This window comes from Sceloporus occidentalis, unplaced genomic scaffold (assembly GCF_023333645.1).
Source record: "Sceloporus occidentalis isolate IW3139 unplaced genomic scaffold, rSceOcc1.0.p SCAF_308, whole genome shotgun sequence".
In the NCBI taxonomy this organism is placed as follows: Eukaryota; Metazoa; Chordata; class Lepidosauria; order Squamata; family Phrynosomatidae; genus Sceloporus; species Sceloporus occidentalis.
In genome coordinates this window covers 24,979-46,234 of record NW_028317288.1, presented here as the reverse complement: position 1 = coordinate 46,234, position 21,256 = coordinate 24,979, and the positions used below count along the sequence as shown (strand labels likewise).

Here is a 21,256-nt window from a genome sequence, read left to right as displayed (position 1 = left end):
GGTCAGGATGCTAGGACTGCAAAGGGTTAAACCCCCATTAATGGCGAACAGGTAAAATGAAAAGGTCCCTCAGATGATTTAAATAATAAATAAAACGAAACCCACATAGAGGGGAAGAACACTCGGTAAAATAACCCCGGGGAGGGGCGGTTTTCGGAGATTCGACTCCGGACCCCATTACAGCGCGCGCCCCCCAGCTTCGGACAGTCTCTCAGCCATAGTGACGTCTTTCCCGCGCGCCACAGTCAGTCTGGGAGCAGAGGGTGTCTCTTGGCAGTGACGCACTTCCTGCTGCTCCCGGAAGTTTGGGTTTGGCTGTCAGGGAGGATGGCGGCGCTGCGGCAGATCCAGAGTCGGGTGCAGGAACTAGAAAGGCGGCTATACGGGGCCAGTGGGGCCCAGCCGAGGAAGGTGCGGAGAGGGATGCTCTTCTGTATCTGCCGGGGGGTCCCGCCCCGCGTGCCTACATCCCTCCCGGGGGTCCCAATCTGTCACACCCACATCTTTCTTTGCGTGTCTGCGGTCATTATATTATATATACACTCGTTATTATTTGGTTTATATATCGCCAACGCGTTCTGCAGCGCTGTACACTGTATTTCTGTGAACATTGATACTTAACGTCACGCAGAAGTCTCCCCGTGTGATATAGAGCGGGGGATGAATACAGACACGGCTCCCGGTGCCCCGAAGTTGTGTTTTTGTGTAGCGTGTGCTCCGGCTGTGTATCAGTCCCGTGTAACGTGTGGGAGGGATCATGCCCCGCGCAGCCATGACACATCACCGGACTCTGTTGTGTTTTGCAGGTGGCAGACGGGCTGATAAAAGTCCAAGTGGCCCTCGGGAATGTTGCTGCAAAACGGGAGAGAGTGAAGACTCTGTATAAGAAAAGTAAGTGCTGTCTGTATACGGAGGGCCGGGTTATTACCGGGACCCCGTGAGGGCCGGGTTATTACCGGGACCCCGTGTGTACCTAAACTGCGAGTTATAATAAACCACATGCCGTCTCTGCCGGTAGTTATGTTAATACGTGGAACTCAATCCTCACATTTGCCGTTTCACTAACTGCCGGTCTCTGTTAGTTGATGACCTGCTGAAGTACCTGGACCCGCAGTATATTGACAGACTTGCCGTCCCTGATGCCATGAAGCTGGAGTTCATCCTAGCAGGTAAGTGTCCACTCGCTAACCTCTCAATAGTCCAGGGGGCGCTGCAGTGAGTCGGTTTAATACATCTGTCTCCTGACAGCTATTTTATATCGGCTGCTCTGTGATGATAGTAAGAGAGGTGCTGATTGGTGTTACTCTGTCATGTGATGCTGGACACGCATGTGGGCAAAATCCCTTTCCGGTTCCTATCCTATGGCTCATCCCGCTATGTATTTCTTTTTACCCACAGAGGAGCAATACATTCTGTCCCAGACATCCCTGCTGGAGCAGCTACACAGCCTGCAGCCCTTCCTGGACAGCGAGCACATCAAAGGTAACGTAGCGTGTCATCAAAGGTAACGTAGCGTGTCATCAAAGGTAACGTAGCGTGTCATCAAAGGTAACGTAGCGTGTCATCAAAGGTAACGTAGCGTAGCGTGTGGGCAGTGTAACTGCGCAGAGGGGATGGAAAGATATGCCCCTCCTCCAAAAAAAAAAAGCATTTTCCAGAACTGCAGCAATGATGTTTTCCCATATTTTCCACGTTCCTTCTTTGAAATGAGCAGCTTACGGCTCCATTTGTTAACTAAGTCCTCACTGAAGAGCGAGAGGATGCAAGATCCGAAGCGGGCACGGGAGCGGCCGTCTGAGACCAAGCCGCTTACTGTAGCTAGAAGCACAATCTGCGAGGAGCCGTGACGTTTCTCTGTATGAAATTTGCCCAATTTAGTAATCAGCAGAAATGAAGAATTTTAACGTATGCTCCCGTCTAGAAATCAGAACGTCAATAAATCTCTCTGCTCTAAAGTATATACAGCGAAGCGTGATGTATGACATGCTGGCGATGCTCCGTATGACCTCACTGTGTGACCTCACTGTGTGTGTAATTATTTCACAGCCGTCCCGTCTCAGGCTTCCAGGCTGCAGGCGCTGTCTCAGGTCCACATAAAGCAGCAGGTAACTGCTGAGTCCGGTGGAATGGGGGTATCGAGGGTATTTTAGGGGATCCCTTTAAATTGTCCCCTTTGGCTATCGATCTCCAGACAGGGCTTCCAAAGAACTTTATCGGGAGGAGGGTTTTTGGTGGGGGGGGGTCAGATATTGGTAATGTTTTTTGGCTGCCTGAGTGTTAGAGATTTGTAGTCTCCGTATGAATTCTCTGTGTTTTGTGTTCCCAGGACCAGTGTCAGGAAATATCTGATGAGACCAAAAAACTGCTGGAGGATTATAACAAGATGGTATCCTTTACCGGCGCCACCTTGCCGCTAACGTCTGAGATTACGGAGGCGTCCGCTCGCAGCACGCGTTCTAAAGATACAGGCAGCTCGTAACGTGCATGAGATGTTTTCACAAAAAAACCCCAAAAATTATGTCGATGACAGAAAACTTACCGGAAAGAGTTTTATCAGTTATTAATCCCGATATTAACGGCTATTATTAACGTTCCGTTAATGAGTGTAGCGATCGCGCTGGTTATTAACGTCCCCTCGCTGTGCCGGACTATAAGTAGAACAGAAACATCACGAATGGGTTTAGTTTTCATTCCAGCCGCCGGGGAGTTTGTGAAAGCAGGTTGTGCATGCGCAAGCGCCGGGAAGCAGGGCGCTGAGAATTCCACGAGGCGGTAACTCCGCAGCGTGTGGCATAAAGGGAGAGTCCGGGTGCATGCGGGGGTTCTGCATGCGCAGGAAGCACAGGCGGTCGCTTTGACCCGTGCGGCTGGGCGCAGGAGCTCGCACTCACCTGTTAATGTGTGATTTATAACAGATCGCTCCTTGACTTTATCCTCAGACTGTCCTCCTGTCCAAGCAGTTTGTCCTCTGGGATGAGACTCTGTCGCAGCTGGAAGCAGCGAAGCGAGTGAAGGTGGCCCCGGAGTGACGGCGGGCAATGGGAGTCCCTACATAATCCACGGCCCGGTTACCCCGATATTTATAAAGGAACCCCACAGTTTCCTGTCTTCGCCCCGTTGGGGTTGCTCGTTCTGCATCACACGCGACGATTCTCTCCTTTTATTTATTAACTCTGTAACGCCATTGGGGTTTGTTTTTTTTAAATATTTTTGGGTAAGGAAAGTCCTCAGCTGTACCCCTTAACCACGTTTGGTTTACGAGCGTGTCATTTACGGAACCGGCCCTAATCGATCTGAAACATTCCGCTGGTTGCTATGGTGACTGCAGCACTTAAACTCCACTTTGAAAAGAAATATGTAATTTAGCTGGAGCAGGTGACAGAAGGATTGTGGGGTGTATTGTCCACTCCCATGACGCTCAGCAACACACTATGGGGGGTATTGTGTGTAAACCACAATCTCCTCAATGTATTTTGTGTTATTGCCATAGCAACCAATGAAATATTCCTGCTTACCTCTTTCTACATAACCCCTCTGTGGCCATCAGAGGCTCGTGGATCCCGCGTGAAGTTTATTTGCTCGCATGGACTGCATTCTGATATAAATGAAATAAAGAAAGCTCTGTTACCCAAACAGGCTCCTCGTTGCTGACGTTTTTATTGCCCCCGGTGTGGGGTTGAGTGGGTCCCTTGGATTAACTGATTGTCTGAGGGGTTAAGTGGGTACATTGGGTCCCTTGGATTAACTGATCGTCCGACACAAACCGGGGTCGCATCCCACCAGTGAATAAACCGCATTCGGCTGCGGTTTGGTTTTAAAAATCCCATTTCAGGTAAAGAATTGCTACGCGATGACAGAAACGCATCGAATGGCTGTTGTGCGGGGGGGGGGGGTATGGGGGGTTCTTGCGTCACCACTCAAAAAGCGGAGAGCATTGTGGTTCTGATGCTTACGATGGAGATATTCGCACCGAGGAATCCGGCTCGTTGCGTTGGCTCTTACCGGTCTCACCATTTAGTGAAAATCACAGTAGGCGAAAGGGTTAAATGCTGTAAAACAAATAGCAAAACCACCCCGAAAAGTAAAAGTAACCCGTGCGTTAACCCTTTCACGGGCTGGGCTGTGGTGTTTCTTACCTGTAAAGAAATGGAAGATCACAGAAGGTATTTCACGTTGCTTTTCTAGAACCCAAAACAATAAAAGTGACCCAAAGCGCTTCTTTCCCGAATAATTGTTACGTAGCGGCTGAGCCAGGTCATGTGACGTCGGCCGTCATCATTATGAGTTTCTGCGCATGTATACGGAGCTACCTGTGCCTCGGACAATAAGAGTATTTCCTCCCAACTTGGATTTATATTGTGACCCTCGTGTTAGAAGCCTATGACATCATATGTGCAGAAGAGTGCCCCCTACTACCCTGCCGCCGGACCACCGGGGTGAACATCTCTGGTTACTGGGAGGAAATGTTCCATTCAAACTGGGTTCAGTCATTTCCAGTATCTGGTGCTGGGAAGATATTTGGAGTAAACTTGTTTCCGTCAGCAGATGGCATTATTGTTATAATTATTGTTTTATATAGCGCCATCATATTTTGTAGCGCTGCACAATAGGTAGACAAGACAGAACAAGTAACATAATGTAACAATTTGACTTACAGAAGAACAGGTGAGGAGGGCCCTGTGCACAGGAGCTTACAATCTTAAGGCATTACGTTGGTGCATTAGCTGGAGTCAGGGACCAGTTTCCCTGGAAAGAGAGGCCCTCATCCAACTGCACTCAGACGCCTAACGGCAATTAGTCCGCCCCACACACTAATTGCCCCTGCAACGGCATCCAATGATCTGTGGGTTTGCCTAGTAGCCACTAGGTGGGGTGAGAGCTTTTAATGAGCTGCAGTTCCAGCGGCTGCCAGCAGGTGTCGCCGCGATCCTCTCTGTCACATGGCTTCTGACTGTCCGCTGGTGACGTGTGCGTATCACGGGTGGAACGCATGCAGTCTTGGCGCGTGAATATGATTGGTTTATCTGAAGCCTGGAGGAAGTTCAGCTGTGCAGCGATTGGTTCGCGCCGTGTGGGTGTCGCCCTCGGAGTGTGCGTCATTGTAAGATGGCGGCTCGGCGAGTGCCATGAATTTGGGGAAGCAGGAGCCCAGCGGCCGGGTGTTTGGTGTCATTAGGAGCTCACGCTGCCCTGCAGCCCGGGGCGGTTACAGGGGGTAAGTACTCCCAGCCAGTAGGCTTCATCGGCATAAAGTTTGTTTAAAAAGGGTAACTAGTAAAGTTAATTCTGTGGAACTGCCATAAATCGTTGTCAGGTAGGTAGTGGATTAATGGATTGTGGGCTCCCGGGAGCAGGACCTCGGCTTCCATCAGTACCGCAACGTCTTAACCTCACTTAATTCTGTATATAATACTTCTATGCTCTAATGATACATATAATGTAGCCCCCGGTAGCTAAGGGGCCATCCCAGCAGTTATTGGGTTAATTGGATAGGTAGGGGCCATTCCAGCAGTTATTGGGATAGGTAGGGCCATTTCAGCAGTTATTGGGTTAATGGGATAGGGTAGGGGTCATTCCAGCAGCTATTGGGTTAATGAAATAGGTAGGGCCATTCCAGTGGTTTATAGGATAGGTAGGGGCCTTTCCAGCAGCTATTAGGTTAATGAAATAGGTAGGGCCATTCCAGCAGGGTTAATGAAATAGGTGGGGGGGGGTCACTCCAGTGATCTTTGGGTTTGTAGGATAGGTAGGGGTTAATCACGGTAGTCATTGGGGTAACGGGTCACCACCTCCCTGAATAACCGCTCTCCCCGTCCTCCGCAGGCCTCAGTGACCCTGCGATGGAGAATTACAAGAAGGTGAAGACTGTGGAGAAGGAGCTGGCGGCTCCCGTCCAGGGGCTGCCGGCCGACGTCATCGAGATGAAGGTGAAGGACGGCAGCAAGATCCGAAACTTAATGGGCTTCGCCGTAGGCAAGATGGAGAGCGAGAGCGTGCGCCAGATCGCGTTCAGCGGCTCCGGGAAGGCTCTCGGCAAGACGATCACCTGCGTGGAGATCATGAAGAGGAGGCTGAAGGACCTGCACCAGATCACAAAGATCTGCTTCCGGCAGACGGAGGAAATCTGGGAGCCGATCGTTCCCGAGGTGGGCCTCGACCCGCTGACGGTGAAAAGGAACAGCCCGGCTATATTCGTCCTGCTCAGTAAAGACCCTCTGGATGCCGCTGAGCCGGGATACCAGGCCCCCGGGAGCTACGAGGCTCAGTGGATCCAGGAACTCAAAGAAGAGTCAAAGGGGCAGAAGAAGAGGAAGCCGGGGCCAGGCAGGGGGGGCTTAAGTGGTAGGAAGCAGCCCCGGCCCCCCGGTGGCCGCCAAGACGCACCTAAGAAAACGTAACACAGAAGCAGACTTTTTTCATACACAAAAAGAAAATAAAGCCGGTGGAACTGAAGCGTTAAACGTTTCTGCGCCCCCCGGCTCGGATCACCGGCTCGGATCACCGGCTCGGATCACCGGCTCGGATCACCGGCTCGGATCGTCTACGGAAAGAATAAACAGATCGTTAAATTCATATCGAGGCCTTTTCCTTCTGTTGGAATAACGAGGAAAGCCCTGGGTGCAGACCTCAGGGGGGCCGGGGGGTTACGCCGTCACCAGGACTCATCAAAAAAAAAAATGAAATAAACGCCCGATATGCTGAAAACGCCTAAATATTAACGCGGTGTCAGTTATTTGGGGATAAAGCTTATAATTTGGCATCCGGGTTAAATATTTATTTCCATAGCAACCATCAGGAGATTGTGTGAATGGAACACCTTCCGATGTTTATGTGAACTCCACTCAGTTATATCGCTGTCTAAACTCGGTACCTTCTGCATCGCTGAGGGAGTTTTCTATCGTTAGAATGATTCCATCTGAAGGAGAGACCTCTGAGGCCCCACAAGCTTATACGGCTTTACGTCTTTTTGTAGGTCAGTGGTCTCTCGGGCCGTTTCCATCGGTCTCTCCTGTCTGATGATCTCTTTATCTGGTTTCGCTCGTTAATATCTTATTCTGATTGGGTGGAGCAGATTAACGGCGTCCGTTATTAATTAATCACCGGTGGGTCTTTATTATTCGTGAAGTCAGAGCCTCTGGGTCCTCTTCGACGCTCTGTTCCGTTTCTCTCTCAGCGAAAATCACCGATTCTGATCAGTTATGCGTTTAAAGCATTTCCATAGGAACTCAGAACCCGTTGGCAGATCGGCCCCATCCGGCCCCCGTCTAGTCGCCTGTTTCTCCTGCTGTAACGACTCAAACCTTAATCAGTCGTTGGTCTCGTCTTAGATTCAGGAGCCGTATGTCTATCCCATGCATGTTTAATTCCCTCACTGTATTACCCTCTACCACCTCTGCTGGGAGGCTGAATAACAAGTAGTGCAAGTTAAGGAGGGCTCTGGTCAAATGAGCTTACAATCTAGAGGAATGAATTGCTGTTTAAATCATCATTCTGATAAGATAATATGGCGTTTGTGGTATATTAGTAGATACGGGGAGTTGTGTATAAGAAGTGCTCTGCCCCGATGCTTAGAAAGTGGACAATTCCCGATCTCAGCCGTCGGGCCGATGGCCTCACGTTTGTCTCTAAAATACTTTGCTATACAGAGGAGTTCTTCGGCGACTCAATGACTGCAAGGTTCCCGGGTCCTGTGGCTGCAAAACAAGCCTCTAATCACCGGCCCTCCGGCTCGGCAGCTGGGATGAGATGCTGCGCTGCGCTGTACATTCTGGCCAAACATCTCCACTCGGGTCTCGTCTGGCCGAGGGGTGAATTTGCTGGGTCGGCCACTCCTGGGAAGGTTGGCAGCTATCCTGAATGCTCTCCGTTTTTGAATAATCTTTCTCTGTAGAATGATGGGAATGAAAGTGTTTGGAAATGGCCTTATAACCTTCTCAGATTCATGGGCAGCAGCAACAATGGCTTCTCGAAGATCATTGCTGATGTCTTCCGGCCTCGTCTCTCGTAGATATGGTCGCACTCACTAATCAGTTAATTGAAGGTGTTTGGCCGCTGTCTGCTGCTTAGCATCTTAATTCCTATGGAAGCAGTAAGGGCGTACTTAGTTTTACACGCATGGCTTCTCCAGTTTGGCTTTATTTTTGTTGAATAAATTGTGACACGGTGTAAAAGGTCATGTGTTCTTTTTTGTCTGAATTTGTATTTACCTAATTATTTGTTTTATATAGCGCCATCAAATTCTGTAGCGCTGTGCAACAGGTGGACAGGACATTACAAGTAGTATGTAACCTAACAATTTGACTCCGGTGAGGACCTAATGTTTGGACCTTCTGTGGATGATTATAATGAGAAACCATAGAATTCGGAGGATTTACTTTATTTTTCACACCGCTGTAGTATTTAAACATTCGCTGCGTTAAGTCCAGATAGTTCCTGCGCGTCGCAACGAAGCAGATTCTAAATCCATAACCGGTGAAGGCTTCCAGCCGATACGATTGCTGCCGTTCCACAAAGTGACACCGGGGGGCGCTCCCTGCTCACCGTCCTGACATTCATGTAAAGAGGGTAAATCTGTTCTTATTAGATTTAAACTCCCATCACCATCTTACCCCCCCCCAATGGTTATATGAGGGCTTTTATCTGTAACAATGTGGCGTCGCGGGCTGGCGGTGAAGGAGTTAAGTTATTTTGTGTGTAAAGCTGTGTAAGAGGCAGCGCAGAGCAGTGCCGAGTATCTCCTGACAGCTATTCATGAATTAACAATGACTATTTAACCGCAGTGAATTAGAGAGGAGAGGGGGGCCAGCGCCCGGCCCCCGGCAGAACACTCGAGCTTTGTGCCCCGGCTGCGCAGGACCCCGGGGTGAGCTGCGCATTTATTGCCCTTTTCAAACATCCCAGCCGCGGGGCACAAAAAGCCTCCGTTTACTAAACGCAGCAGCCCGGCCCGGACTCATTCATGAAAAGTTCCCAGGGCTGGAGCTGGGGCGGAAAAAATAACCCCATGCTGTGTTCCGTGTTCTGTTAACATGAATGTCACAAGCATTATAAATCAAGTGTATAAATCACGTGACTTCACGGGGGGGGGGGCATTCTTCGTAATCTACCCCCAGAGGCGTGCTCAGGGTATTTGGCACCCAAGGGGAATCCTGTACTTGGAGCCCCTGCCGCCACCCTCTTTCACACACTCGCTCTATCACTCACTCTCATTCTCTCTCACTCACGCTCTTTGTCTCTCCACCGACTGCTTCCGTGTCTCTTTTCTCTCAGCTCCGCTTCTTCTTTCTTCATCTGCTTCTCCCCGGCCTTCCGGAGCACTTCCCCAAAGGGGGAGGAGCCTATGAGCACACCCTATGCCTGATTGGAGGTATTGGCTGTCCCTGTGACCCCGCCCTCCGAGACGCCAGAATACTGACGATGGCCCCGCAGAATAAATTAAGCGTTTTTGCCCCTCTTCTCTTCTGGCCTCGGAGCACTTCTGCAAATGCGCGGAGCCATGGGTACAGCCTCTCGCCTGATCCTCCAATTGGCAGAAGAGGGTGTGCCCAGGGGCTCCACCCATTTGCAGAAGTGCTTCTGGAGACCTGGTCCATGGAGAAGCGGAGCTGCGAGAGAGGAGACGGGACACGGAAGCCGTAGGGGGAGAAGGTAGGGAGACATCGAGAGAGTGGAGGAATTGGCGGGAGAGTTGGCACCTCTGTGTGCCGGTGTGTCTCCCCCTGATGATTGGCACCCGGCGTGGACTGTCTGGCCCCCCTAAGTACACCACGGCTACCCCCCAAAAACCCTTTAACACCAGTGACAAATAACAGCGCTCCCAGCCTACACTCAGACCCTGAAGGTTGTAACGGGGACGGAGTAAGAATAGTCAAAGGTTTAAAAGTAACATCAGGAAATATTACGGTACTGAGAGGGTAGTGGACGCATGGAATAGCCTTCCAGCAGAAGTGGTAGATGTTAATACAGTGAAGGCGTTTAACAAGCATGGGATAGACAAACAGCTTAGCGAGATATAAGATAAGCCTGCGGGGGGAGGGGGGGTGAAGCTCCTTTTGCTCTTCTGCCCTTTTTTATGCATTTATATAATAATCAGAAGATCAAACCCCCCCCCCCCCGCATGCATGCGCCGCCGGCACCCCAGAGATCCGGAACGACTGGTTAATGAATAACTTCATTGGGAGAGAAGCCTTTCCTAATTTCACATCGATGTTATTACACGTGATCACGCACATGTCTGCACACGTGTGGCCGCTGGAGCCTGGAATGTGAAGTAGTTTTATTTGCGAGTGTTAGATAAGTGGAACAGCCTCCCAGCAGAAGTGGTAGAGAGTGGGGTAGGTGTAAGACGAGCCCTTTCCCCGCCGGGGAGACCTCCAGCGCTCCTGAGCCCCTTTCTAGGGCACACTGAAGCTCGGGAGTGTTGGTTAGTACTAGTCATGGCGAGCAGATGCTGTCATCGGATTAATTATTGCCCCAGATGGACGCCCTTTCCGCCCTTTAGAGCTTCGACGCGGTGAGAAGCCCTGGCAGATCCCGTACTAAGGGTGCGTCTCTGTCATGTCCCCATCCCCCCCCCGCCCCGTGTCCCGCTCCCGCTCCACCTCTCCAGCCCCCCCACCCGCCGGCTGCGCAGTTGCCCTGTGGCGGGGTATTAGAGTCACTCAGCCGGGCAGTTAGAAGAGGAATAAATATTGATTTAATTTATTAATAAAAAAAGCTGATTTTGTGAATTAAGCAGGGCGAGTATGAATGACATCTCTGCTGGGAGGCGGATCCTGTGTTTTTTTTTAATATTTGTGGTCGGGGAGGACATTCTGGGGCGTTTTTCGCCCCCCCCCGATCCCAAAAGCTGAAGAGACCGGATCACACGTGAGAAAAGGGGGAGATGGGGGCCAGAAGACCACCACACCTCCCCCACCAGGAGGCTTTTTCCTCCCCAGGAGCGCGGGCCCCATATAACAGATAACTAAACATTAAATACAGAACGGAATCTAACACTAGAGGGTCAGAGACTGAGATGGAATGGAGGGGGTAGATAAGTGGAACAGCCTCCCAGCAGAGGTGGTAGAGGGTAATACAGCGAGGGTATTAAACACGCATGGGATAGACATCCGGCTCCTGAATCTAAGACGAGACCAACGACTGATTAAGGTTTGAGTCTTTACAGCAGGAAATGGGCGACTAGACGGGGGCCGGATGGGGCCGATCTGCCGGCGGGTTCTGTGTGATCGTCCCTTTAGGGGTTAATTCGTGGGATGTAGCTCGTTATGAGCTCGGCTGGTGGCAGTGAGACTTGTCTGTCTGATTTGGATAGATGGCGCGTTCAGCATTAGGGACGCTGCCTTTGGTCAGGGGAATTTATTTAGCTGCAGACCACTGAGGTCTCCCGTTGGACGATCGCCGTATCGGTGCCGGCCGTGCTTTGGAAGGCAAATGACTCCGTTTGCATTGAGAGCGGCTGCCTGAGATTTACAGAAAGCCAGAACCTGCCGAGATTCCCTCACTGTGTTACCCTCTACCACTTCTGCTGGGAGGATGCTCCACTCATCTACCACCCTCTCAGTGTTCTTGTTATTTCTACTAAAGCTTTACAATAATTATTTCATATAAAAGCTGCTTCTCACCGACTTGGCGCAGCTGGCACAGCAGTCATATCACCCGGGGCAGGGAACCCAGCTAAATGCCCCGTGATGTCAGCAAGCGCCGCGGGACCCCTGGGGGCTTCAATAAGTTGTTATTATTTGAGTTGTTCATTGAGTTGTTATGAATTTGAGCACCCTGGGGGCAATAACCCTCATTAGGGTTATTGCCCCCAGGTTGGGTATGAAGCTGGGATTCAATATTATTGCCTCTAGGGGGGGTATGATGAAGCTGGGATCCGGGGTTATTGCCCCCAGGGTGGGTATGAAGCTGAGATTCAGTATTATTGCCCCCCGGGTGGGTATGAAGCTGGGATCCGGGGTTATTGCCCCCCGGGTGGGTATGAAGCTGGGATCCGGGGTTATTGCCCCCCGGGTGGGTATGAAGCTGGGATCCGGGGTTATTGCCCCCCGGGTGGGTATGAAGCTGGTACATTCACTGTCAGCATCACCCGGTGCAGTTCCATTTGTGTCCACCGGGGGGCAGCCGCGCTCCCTGCTCTTCGCCGATCCGGCGCTCTGTTCCCGGCCAATCCTGTTAGGGGCCAAGCGAGGTTAATGAGGGGGGGGTGAAGAGCCCGCCGCTCCCCGCCCCTCCCCCTCTCACCGGCCGCACTCGGGGCAGTTAGTAACTCACAGCTCCCGGCATCAGGAGATACACTGAGTGGGCACTCAGCTTGGCACCACTGGCAGGAGATACCCCGAGTGGGCACTCAGCTTGGCATCACAGGGAGTGGGCACTCAGCCCAGGAATCAGCAGGAGATTGGATACTGGATGTCTGGGGGGGTGTCCAGCAAATACCCCCGGAGCATCAGTAAGCCGGCACCTGACGGGCACCCGGAGCATAGCGCGGGGCAGATGCTGAGCTCTGCTCCGTAACCCCCTGGACTCTCTGCAGACATATCTCTCTCTGGGCTCCAGGGCAGCAGGGGGGGGCAGCGGGGGGCAGGTAACAGGGCGAACCTGGAATTTATAAAATACCCCGCGCTGGGTGGGAGAGAGAGAGCGGCCATCAACACCGGCGAGGAATCTACCCCAAACTGGGCAGGAAACCGGGACACCACCTACCCGTCAGGTACGTGAGGGGGTGAGAGTCGCGTAGGGACGGGAACAGGTGGCATCTCTGCGGGGGGTTATTAGGTTATTAGGGGGTATTAGAGGGGCAGATGGGCCGCTCGGTCCACCTGTTAGTGACTCCCAGCCGCCGGGCTCTGTGGCAGCGCCATGCCAGCTCCTCGGCCGGGGCCCCGGGGACCCCCCCTGGCAGGATTTACTCCCCGGTGAGGAGCCCCCCGGACACCGGCAGCCGCCGCTCACATCAGGTAATTTGGCTCCTTTCGTGTTTATCACAGAGCTCTGGTTTTTCGGGAGCGCGTCTGATTCTCGTTTACAGGAATTGCCCCAGGCGGGGGCAGATTGTCCAGACAGAATTAACCTCTAATAGACTATCAGAGAGCGTTCAGCCCGCTGGTCTCCTTACCCGCCTGTCATTGGCAAGGAATGGGTTAAACACCAACTCCAAAAGGAGCGAATTAACATGAACCTGGAGCCTGGAGAGCCTTTACCACTTCTACTGGGAGGCTGCACAGTGCGTCTACCACTTCTCCAGTGTAAGCATACCTTTCTTATGTCACATCCAGGCCTCTGGTTTTTTCTCTTGCCCCCTGTCCGAGTGATTCTTACTGCCCCATATCTGCTTATTACCTCAGCCTGGAAAAGGTATTATGGGACGGATTCCCGCAGCGGGCTCCGAGCAGTTAATCTTAGTGTCACACCGCTGCTAATTAGCTTGAAGCTGCAGCTTGTCCTGTTTATGGAGCCGCCTCGTTCCCGTTTTATTGCTGAAGTCCCAGAAATATGGCCGACAAACACAAAGATCGCTGAATCCCGAAAAAAAACATAATAAATGGAATTAAAGGGACAGCGCTGGCAAAAAACAACGCATACCTGCCGACTGTCCTTATTTCTACAGAATTGTTTTGATTTTAGCCTGCTTATAGCAGAAGCTTCTGTTATAGCTGAAGGAACCGCGGGGGTGGGATTTAGAGGTCCCACCCCCAAGGCTCCTGTTTCAGAGAAGCAACCAGAATATGCACTCTTTAATAATAATAAAATGCCCCAGGCGGGGCACATGGGAGTCTGGAGCTCAGATCTTGGCTCAGGGGCCTAGGGGTTCTCCTGCAGCACAGAGCCGACCTTAGGGGTAATTAGAAAGGACCGGATGCCGTAAACGTTACCGCGTGGACAGGAGGGTCACATGACTTTAACTAATTAACCGAACATTCATTGGGAACAGCTGGAACTCACTGTGTCCGGACGCGGATTTACCCCCCCTGGAGGGTGCTAGCCGTGGGTCCCTTGTTACACGCGATTCCATTGGCTGGGCTGGAGCTGAGCACCGGCTCCCAGCATGCAGCAGCGGCCATGCCCTCGGTGTTTATAAGACTAATGGTACGATGGGGAAGGATATTGGGGTATTACCGCCCTGTGTGTGAGGTATTACCGCCCCGTGTGTGGGGCATTACCGTCCTACTGTATGTGGGATACTGCCCCTGCATGGGGTTTTACTGCCCCGCCGTGGGGTGTTACTGCCCCTGCATGGGGTGTTACTGCCCCGGCACTGGATTTTTACTGCCCCGGCACCAGGTTTTTACTGCCCCGCAGTCTATATTGTTGGATGTTATATATATATAATAGTTAACGCTGCGGTGCTGTTTTGCCCCGTTGCCCGGCCGGCGCAGGTTTTTTACCCCCCCAGGAATAGAAACGATCGCGTTTCCCACATCCAGACCGGAGGCGCCGCGGGATACTCGGCACTCATTGATTCTTCCATCCTGAGAAAGTTTGAGAGAAATCAATCGTCTGCCCCGTATGAATAAATTCGCGGGGGATCAGACTTTGGCTTTCTGCTCTTTGCAGCAAGATCCCCCAAAAACTTGATTTTATTCCATAATGTGGCAGACCGTGCCCGGCCACCCAGCAGCCGTGGCCTTATCTTTCCCCAAAGGCCAGGACGGCGCATGCACAGCATTCTGAGTGTCCCTTTAAACTCTACGAACGGCTCATAATGTTACAATTTCCCAAAATAACCCCAGAATTATTCCAACAAAGAAACCTTTTTTGGCGGCTTCAGCAGTTCTATTAATAACCCAGATGGGGAGAGTTAACGAGACCCAATTCCAATCAGATTCCCCCCAAAAACAAACAAACGAAGCGCCCGTTAACTCCGTCCGCCGAGTCCAAAGAAAAGATGTTTTATCCTGATTTTTACAGCTTAAAGTGACAGCAAAGCTTGTTAATTATTATATAAAGTATGTCTAGTATTATTATTATTATATTTAGTATTCTATTATATAAATTTGTATTATTATAAATACTATTATATAAAGTATGTATACTATTATTATTACTGTATTTAATATTATATTATTATTATAAACAGTATTATTATTAAACTATTATTATATTATTCATTATATATGTATTATTATTATTACTATATTTAATATTATATTATTATTATAAATAGTTTTATTCTATTATATAAACAATTATTCTATTATTCATTATATACGTAGAAAGCTCGTGCACGTATCTTTATACGCAGCCTCGGGGGACGGCTGCAGATACACTTTTTGCATATAGGGGCATCTGGAATATTTGCATAAATGGTTAATGAGCTGCTCTGGGCCGTGAGCTATAGGGGATGGTGAGTGGAGACCGCTGTGACGCGAGCTTCTCATAATGCCATATCACTCGAGCGGCACATCTCTCCAGCCACAACAGCTGACAGCACGCTGGAAGGCACGGCCCGTGAGAGGGTTAAACGAAAAAACTCAGAGAGCGTCAGATTTTATGTTTTTGTGAAGTTATTCGCGTCGCGGCAGCCGCTCCTCCTCGTTGTTTTCAGGGGTTGGGGAGGCAAATAAATTCTCCTTTTTCTGCAATTCGAGCGGATTCTTGGTGCAAAACGGAGCGGAAACGGAACCGGCGGGGACCTGCTTACAATATTCCAGGTATATTTAGATGTAATGTAAGGAAGTTTTACTTTACTGAGAGGGTGGTAGATCAGTGGAACAGCCTCCCAGCAGAAGTGGTAGAGGGTAATACAGCGAGGGGATTTAAACATGCGTGGGATAGACATATGACTCCTGAATCTAAGACAGGAGGAAAAACGGGCGACTAGACGGGGGCCGGGTGGGGGCCGATCCGCCGGCAGGTTCTGGGTGTTATTAATAAATAAACATTAATCGTATTATCTGGCGACACAGCGGTCCCCTATATGTGTTGCGTCTTACCCTAAATATTACTGCCCCGGGGGCACCGCGGTGGGGGGCGCGGGGGACGCGATGCTGACGCCGAGCGAATCTGATAGATGAGATTAATTAAAGCCGATGGATGTTTGGACCTCGGCGCCCGAAGGAGGAGCAGATCGCAGGTTTCTGTGTCGTTTGGGCGTTAATTTGCAGAAATCCCCGTTTTTCTGTTTGTTGGCAGAACGCGGCTCCCCCGGTAGCTGAGCGAGCGATTCTTAGCCAGCCGGCCAGCGGCGGCTAACGCGGCTTCTGATCTACTGAACAGCGAGAACGCGGGGAGGAGGGGGGGGGGATTACACGCGTCGGGGCAGATTTCTCACTGAAAGTCATTTTCTTCCTTCCAGAATTCCGAAGCCTGGCGTTCCACGGCCATAACCCTGAAGATGCCGCAGAACCCGCTGAAAGCCCCGCTGCCTTGTTGTAACATCTGCTCCCTTCGTTCCCCGCTGGAGATCGCCGGCTGATTGATTCTTCATCGCATGTCTCAAGGACTCCCGGAGACTCTGCAGATCCCCGCTGCGTCCTCGCTCAGGAGAAGTCCTGGAAACCAGCAGTGGCAGCTCGACTCTTCCGTAACGACTGGTGACATCGTTGGGGTTTTATTGGTGTCTTCCTCGTGAGATCCTTGGGCTGCGTGGGACTGTAAAGCCTCGTACTGTTGGGACACTTCAGTAACTTTCAGTGACTCCGCAGATCCGGACTGTGTCTTCGCTCAGGGGAAGTTCTAGATACAAAGAGTGGCAGCTCAGATCTTCCAACATCTGCTGGTTGTCCATGAGGTCCTCAGACTGCACTGACCGTAAAGCGTCGTACCGCTGGACCGGTCTTCTGCTGGGACACTTGCCACCTGCAATGGGTTCTGGATTATCAACCGGAGCAGTGGTGGCCATTTCTTTTAACTGTGTGATTGCCTTGCTCATCCTAATCCTATTCTTCATCCTCTGCAAAGCTTGCAAGACCCCGTCCTGTCCTAACTCAACTCCATCGTCAGAAGCAGAACCGGGGAATGAGGAGAAGTATCTGCTCCAGCCCTGAGCTGAGACACACGCTGTAGAGATAGCACTTATATTGCACTGACAACCCAACAACACAGTTCTAGAGCAATCATAGATGGTCTAGAACTCACTTTCCACAGCAGGTCCCCGTAAATTCCACCAGTATCACGATACCCCAATAACGTCTCCAGCCGCCGGTTCTGGTGGAGCTTCTCTGTCTGCACTTTTCGTCCCTTCCGTTGTAAGGTTTGTCTCTGCGAGCTGTAGGACCAACCAATGAATGAGGAGAGATTTCCCGCGGCTCGTTAATGTTGTTGAAAGATGTAATAATAACTTATGAGAATCGCCCGGAGCAAAAGCCGAGCCGCAGCAGATCTCATTTCTTCTTCATAAGAAAAATGCAAAAAGTTATGTTAGCATCTCTCCTGATTATGTCTTCCGACCTCCGGCGGCTTCCCTTCTCACCCGGAATATGAGGCCGAGATGTTCCTGACTGCGAAGTCAGAAGGAGAGGGCAGAATGCAAGGCGGAACGTTCCCACCCCAGGGCATGGCGAGGACGCACGTTCTTCCGTTGAGCCGGGTTCTAGGGGGGCCGATGGATGCTGTAGAGCGAAAGAGCACCAAGGAAGGAACTGTGGCCCTGGCAGTGAGGCCCGACCTTCCATCAGCACAAGCTCCTCTCTTTGTATACCTCTACGGCGGCAGGTGGAGACACTAGCGCTTCCGCATTAACCAGCAATTTTGACAACGCGGGGTTAAGATAATATGATCTTGGAACGTATATTTCCAAGCCCCCTGTTAGCTGCTGAGGGTCCCCAGAGTCTGGTCCTGGCAGAGGGTCTCTGGTTTCACAGATCGAGGACGCTTTACAGGGAAAGATGGCAATATGGTGGGGGATCCGTATGGTGGGGGATCCGTAGACATCAAGTCTATTGAATCCCTTTGGTTTAAAGCGGTCCAGGACGTGGTCAGTGTGGGCAGCAGAAGCCAGTGTGGGCAGCTGCCGGGAATAAGGGCAAAAATGTAGCCGTCATCCTACGCGGAATAAGCAATAATCCCCTGACCCCCCCAATCGGCTGGATAAGGTGGTCTCTCGCTGGCCGGTTCTACCTGTCCTTCTGGCACAAACGTTCTCGATCACTGTCCTCGTCTTTTCTCTGTCCATATATTGTCTATAGATCTAAGTTTGTCATTTACGGCACGACAGGCACTGAGATAAAAGGCTCTAGAACACGTTCTCGAACACCCTGCACCTTAACCGCATCAGGCGTGAAATACCGGCGTCCGGTCGCGCACTTTGTATCGTCTGATAAATCTTTAATAAACTGACCTGAAACATCGTATCCGGCGTCATCCTCTGTAAAGTCGCTTCTTATTATTTAGACAGTATTATTATACAGTATTATTGAGACAGTTTTAACCCCTTCCTTACTTTAGTGCCATTTTAACCATAAGTGAGTTTAACCAAACTTTTCCTTTCCTGTATTATACATACTTTTTTTTTCAGGAATTCATATAAACAAGCAAAAAAAAAAAACAACAACTCTTTTTTGGCAATTTTCTTACAATTTCTTCTACGCCGTAGGTTCCCCCGATGACCCAATTTATGTTTGAGGACACATTATTTATGTTCATGAGGGCCACATCCATCCCTTACATTGTACCCTATAGGGAAGTATAGAAGTAATAGTTCTGGCTTAAGGGCTTTGGTGGTCGGGAACGGGGGAGGGGGTTATACTTTGGTACATGTAGATCTAGAAGGTAATCTTGGCACAGCTTTTGAGGACGTATCTTTACGTCTATAGGGTAAGGAAGGGGTTAAGTAGAGAAATATTTGCTGTCGCACAATCTATAGGCAGGGCATTTCATGCAAATTCAACTGCGTTTCCCATGATCCCTCAACGCAGGCGGCATCAGAATCCTTCCGTCAGCCCAAGCAGGAAGTTGTAAGCTGCTTCTTGTTCTCTCCCTGCGTCAGCCCAAGCAGGAAGTTGTAAGCTGCTTCCTGTTCTCTCCCGCGCCAGCCCAAGCAGGAAGTTGGAAGCCGCTTCCTGTTCTCTCCCTGCGTCAGCCTGAGCAGGAAGTTGGAAGCCGCTTCCTGTTCTCTCCCGCGCCAGCCCAAGCAGGAAGTTGGAAGCCGCTTCCTGTTCTCTCCCTGCATTTTTTTTAGCGGATGGCGCATGAGCCTCTAGCGCTAGAGATTGTTTCCAGCCGCGCAGGTCCCTCCGTAACGCTATTATCACAGATACCTCAGGGCGACAGGCGACTTATACCCCGTGACGGGGCAGCAAGATTGCGGCACCCGCGTACGGCACCACGGGGAATATGATGTATTTTATATAAATACTTGAGTAAAAATCATGATTAATACGCCGCATACAGGATCCGGACCAGGGATGTCGTCAGGTATATCAGTTTCCCTTTTAAAATCTGTTTTGATGACATCATTCATTCAGAAAACTAAAGAATGAAGTGATCTGTAGAAAGGAGATCCCCTTCAACATCCATTTTTCAGTCCCTCGTACGTTAATCTTGGCTGCTGTAACCCACTGTAAACTCACCTTATTTCTAACACTTAGGACTCAAACAAGTACCCAGAACCAGAGACCGGAATCTGACACTATAAGTGGATAAGTGGATAAGTGGAAGGGCCTCCCAGGAGAAGTAGTAGAGGGTAATACAGTGAGGGTATAAAACATGCATGGGATAGACATACGGCTCCTGAATCTAAGACGAGACCAACGACTGATTAAGGTTTGAGTCGTTACAGCAGGAGAAACGGGTGACTAGACGGGGGCCGGATGGGGGCCGATCCGCCTGCGGATTCTGGTTTTCTTAAAATGTATCCAATGATCTCATCGGAGTCACCAAAGCGCCTCGCATATTAATAACGTCTCTTCATTATTATCTCATTGAAGGGATAGAGGGCGGATTACTGCGGCTGCTGTCCCACTATTTGATAATAATGGCGAAACGTCTTTACCTGCCCTGCGTGAGATGCTTTAACCTCTTCATCCCCAACCAAGAAGAAGAGGAAAGGCGACAGGCCACGGCCCATAGACTGCCCCCGGGTATTTGTGTAAAGCGAGATTGCAGGAGAGACCCCCACGGTCGGGAGACGACATCTGAGGACAGCGCGAGCGGAGGAATTAAAGTTTCATTTCTTAACATGTTCTAGAAGGAGGTCGGCGCGGAGCCTGCGGGGGTAACGAGCCACTCAGAGCAGCCATACATTTTTAAACATAATTGAGTTGACCTAAAAAACCCTTTTATTTATAATTTTTGTTTTAGAGAAGCGCCATCGGCGGGCGAGTCACGTAACGGGGTCACGGGCCCATCGTGGAATGTTTTAAAAAAATATCAGTGGCAGGAAAGAGCCCCCAATAAAATTAATGGGAGCCCCTTTTCGAACATGCGCACAGGCACAAAGTTTCCCCCGGAGTCTCAGGGTTTTTGTCCCAGTCTCAGGGTGAAGGGGCAGATTCTCCGGGTCACACAGTCTGACTCCTTCCTCCTGTGATCATTTATAAGACTCCATGTATGTTATGGGTGATCTCCCTGCTTGAATGCAGGTGACTCAATGACAAGTCAAGGTGTCCATTACAGCCATTTGAGTGGCACATTTAGTGGGTCAGTACATTGAATCTTCGTGAGGGGTTATTAAAGGGTTAAACTATTTTCACCGAAACATGGCTAGAGTTGACTGGAGATGCGTCTATCCCGTGTGATGTCAGAATGAGTCTATCCCGTGTGATGTCAGAATGAGTCTATCCCGTGTGATGTCAGAATGCGTCTATCCCGTAGTGATGTCAGAATGCGTCTATCCCGTAGTGATGTCAGAATGCGTCTATCCCGTAGTGATGTCAGAATGCGTATATCCCGTGTGATGTCAGAATGCGTGTCCTGCGAGGCATTTATCAGGGGTGGGGTAAGGGCATATTGGGGGATCCCGCACATGAAAATTTAAAGAGACCTCTGAGCTATAATAAGCACATACTGGGTAGAATGTCCCATTAATTATTGTTTATGAATAAATATTATGTTTTACTTTAATGAGAGGGTGGTGGATAAGTGGAACAGCCTCCCAGCAGAAGTGGTAGAGGGTAATACAGTGAGGGTATTAAACATGCGTGGGATAGACATACGGCTCCTGAATCTAAGACGAGACCAACGACTGATTAAGGTTTGAGGGGAAACGGCTCGGCGGGATGGGGTTGATCTGCCGGCGGGTTCCGGGTGGAAATCGCTGTTACTTATAGCCGTCGGGGTAAATATAACGCGATATATAATGTATAATAATGGA

The 21,256-nt window shown here is 50.3% G+C and overlaps 3 protein-coding genes across 4 annotated transcripts; all 3 read left to right on the top strand.

Annotated features, from left to right (window-relative positions):
• The first annotated feature begins 321 nt into the window (after nt 1-321).
• On the top strand, nt 322-3,029 carry LOC149274944 (dynactin subunit 3-like). Of its 2 annotated transcripts, XM_089505078.1 has the most exons (7): nt 328-411; nt 807-891; nt 1,083-1,169; nt 1,399-1,482; nt 2,047-2,105; nt 2,327-2,386; nt 2,940-3,029. In XM_089505078.1, the coding sequence occupies exons 1-7, from the start codon at nt 328-330 to the stop codon at nt 3,027-3,029; spliced, it is 549 nt and encodes a 182-aa protein (XP_089361204.1). The 2 variants fall into 2 exon arrangements, with proteins under 2 accessions (XP_089361205.1, XP_089361204.1); XM_089505079.1 differs by lacking the exon at nt 1,399-1,482 and having other exon boundaries at nt 322-411.
• A 2,332-nt stretch (nt 3,030-5,361) lies between these two features.
• Nucleotides 5,362-6,398, top strand: LOC149274943 (ribonuclease P protein subunit p25-like protein). The gene is made up of 2 exons (XM_089505071.1): nt 5,362-5,384; nt 5,801-6,398. The coding sequence occupies exon 2, from the start codon at nt 5,841-5,843 to the stop codon at nt 6,396-6,398; it is 558 nt and encodes a 185-aa protein (XP_089361197.1). The 5' UTR covers nt 5,362-5,384; nt 5,801-5,840.
• A 10,410-nt stretch (nt 6,399-16,808) lies between these two features.
• Nucleotides 16,809-16,991, top strand: LOC149274942 (adropin-like). Its single transcript, XM_089505070.1, has one exon. The coding sequence runs from the start codon at nt 16,809-16,811 to the stop codon at nt 16,989-16,991; it is 183 nt and encodes a 60-aa protein (XP_089361196.1).
• The last annotated feature ends 4,265 nt before the right edge of the window (nt 16,992-21,256 follow it).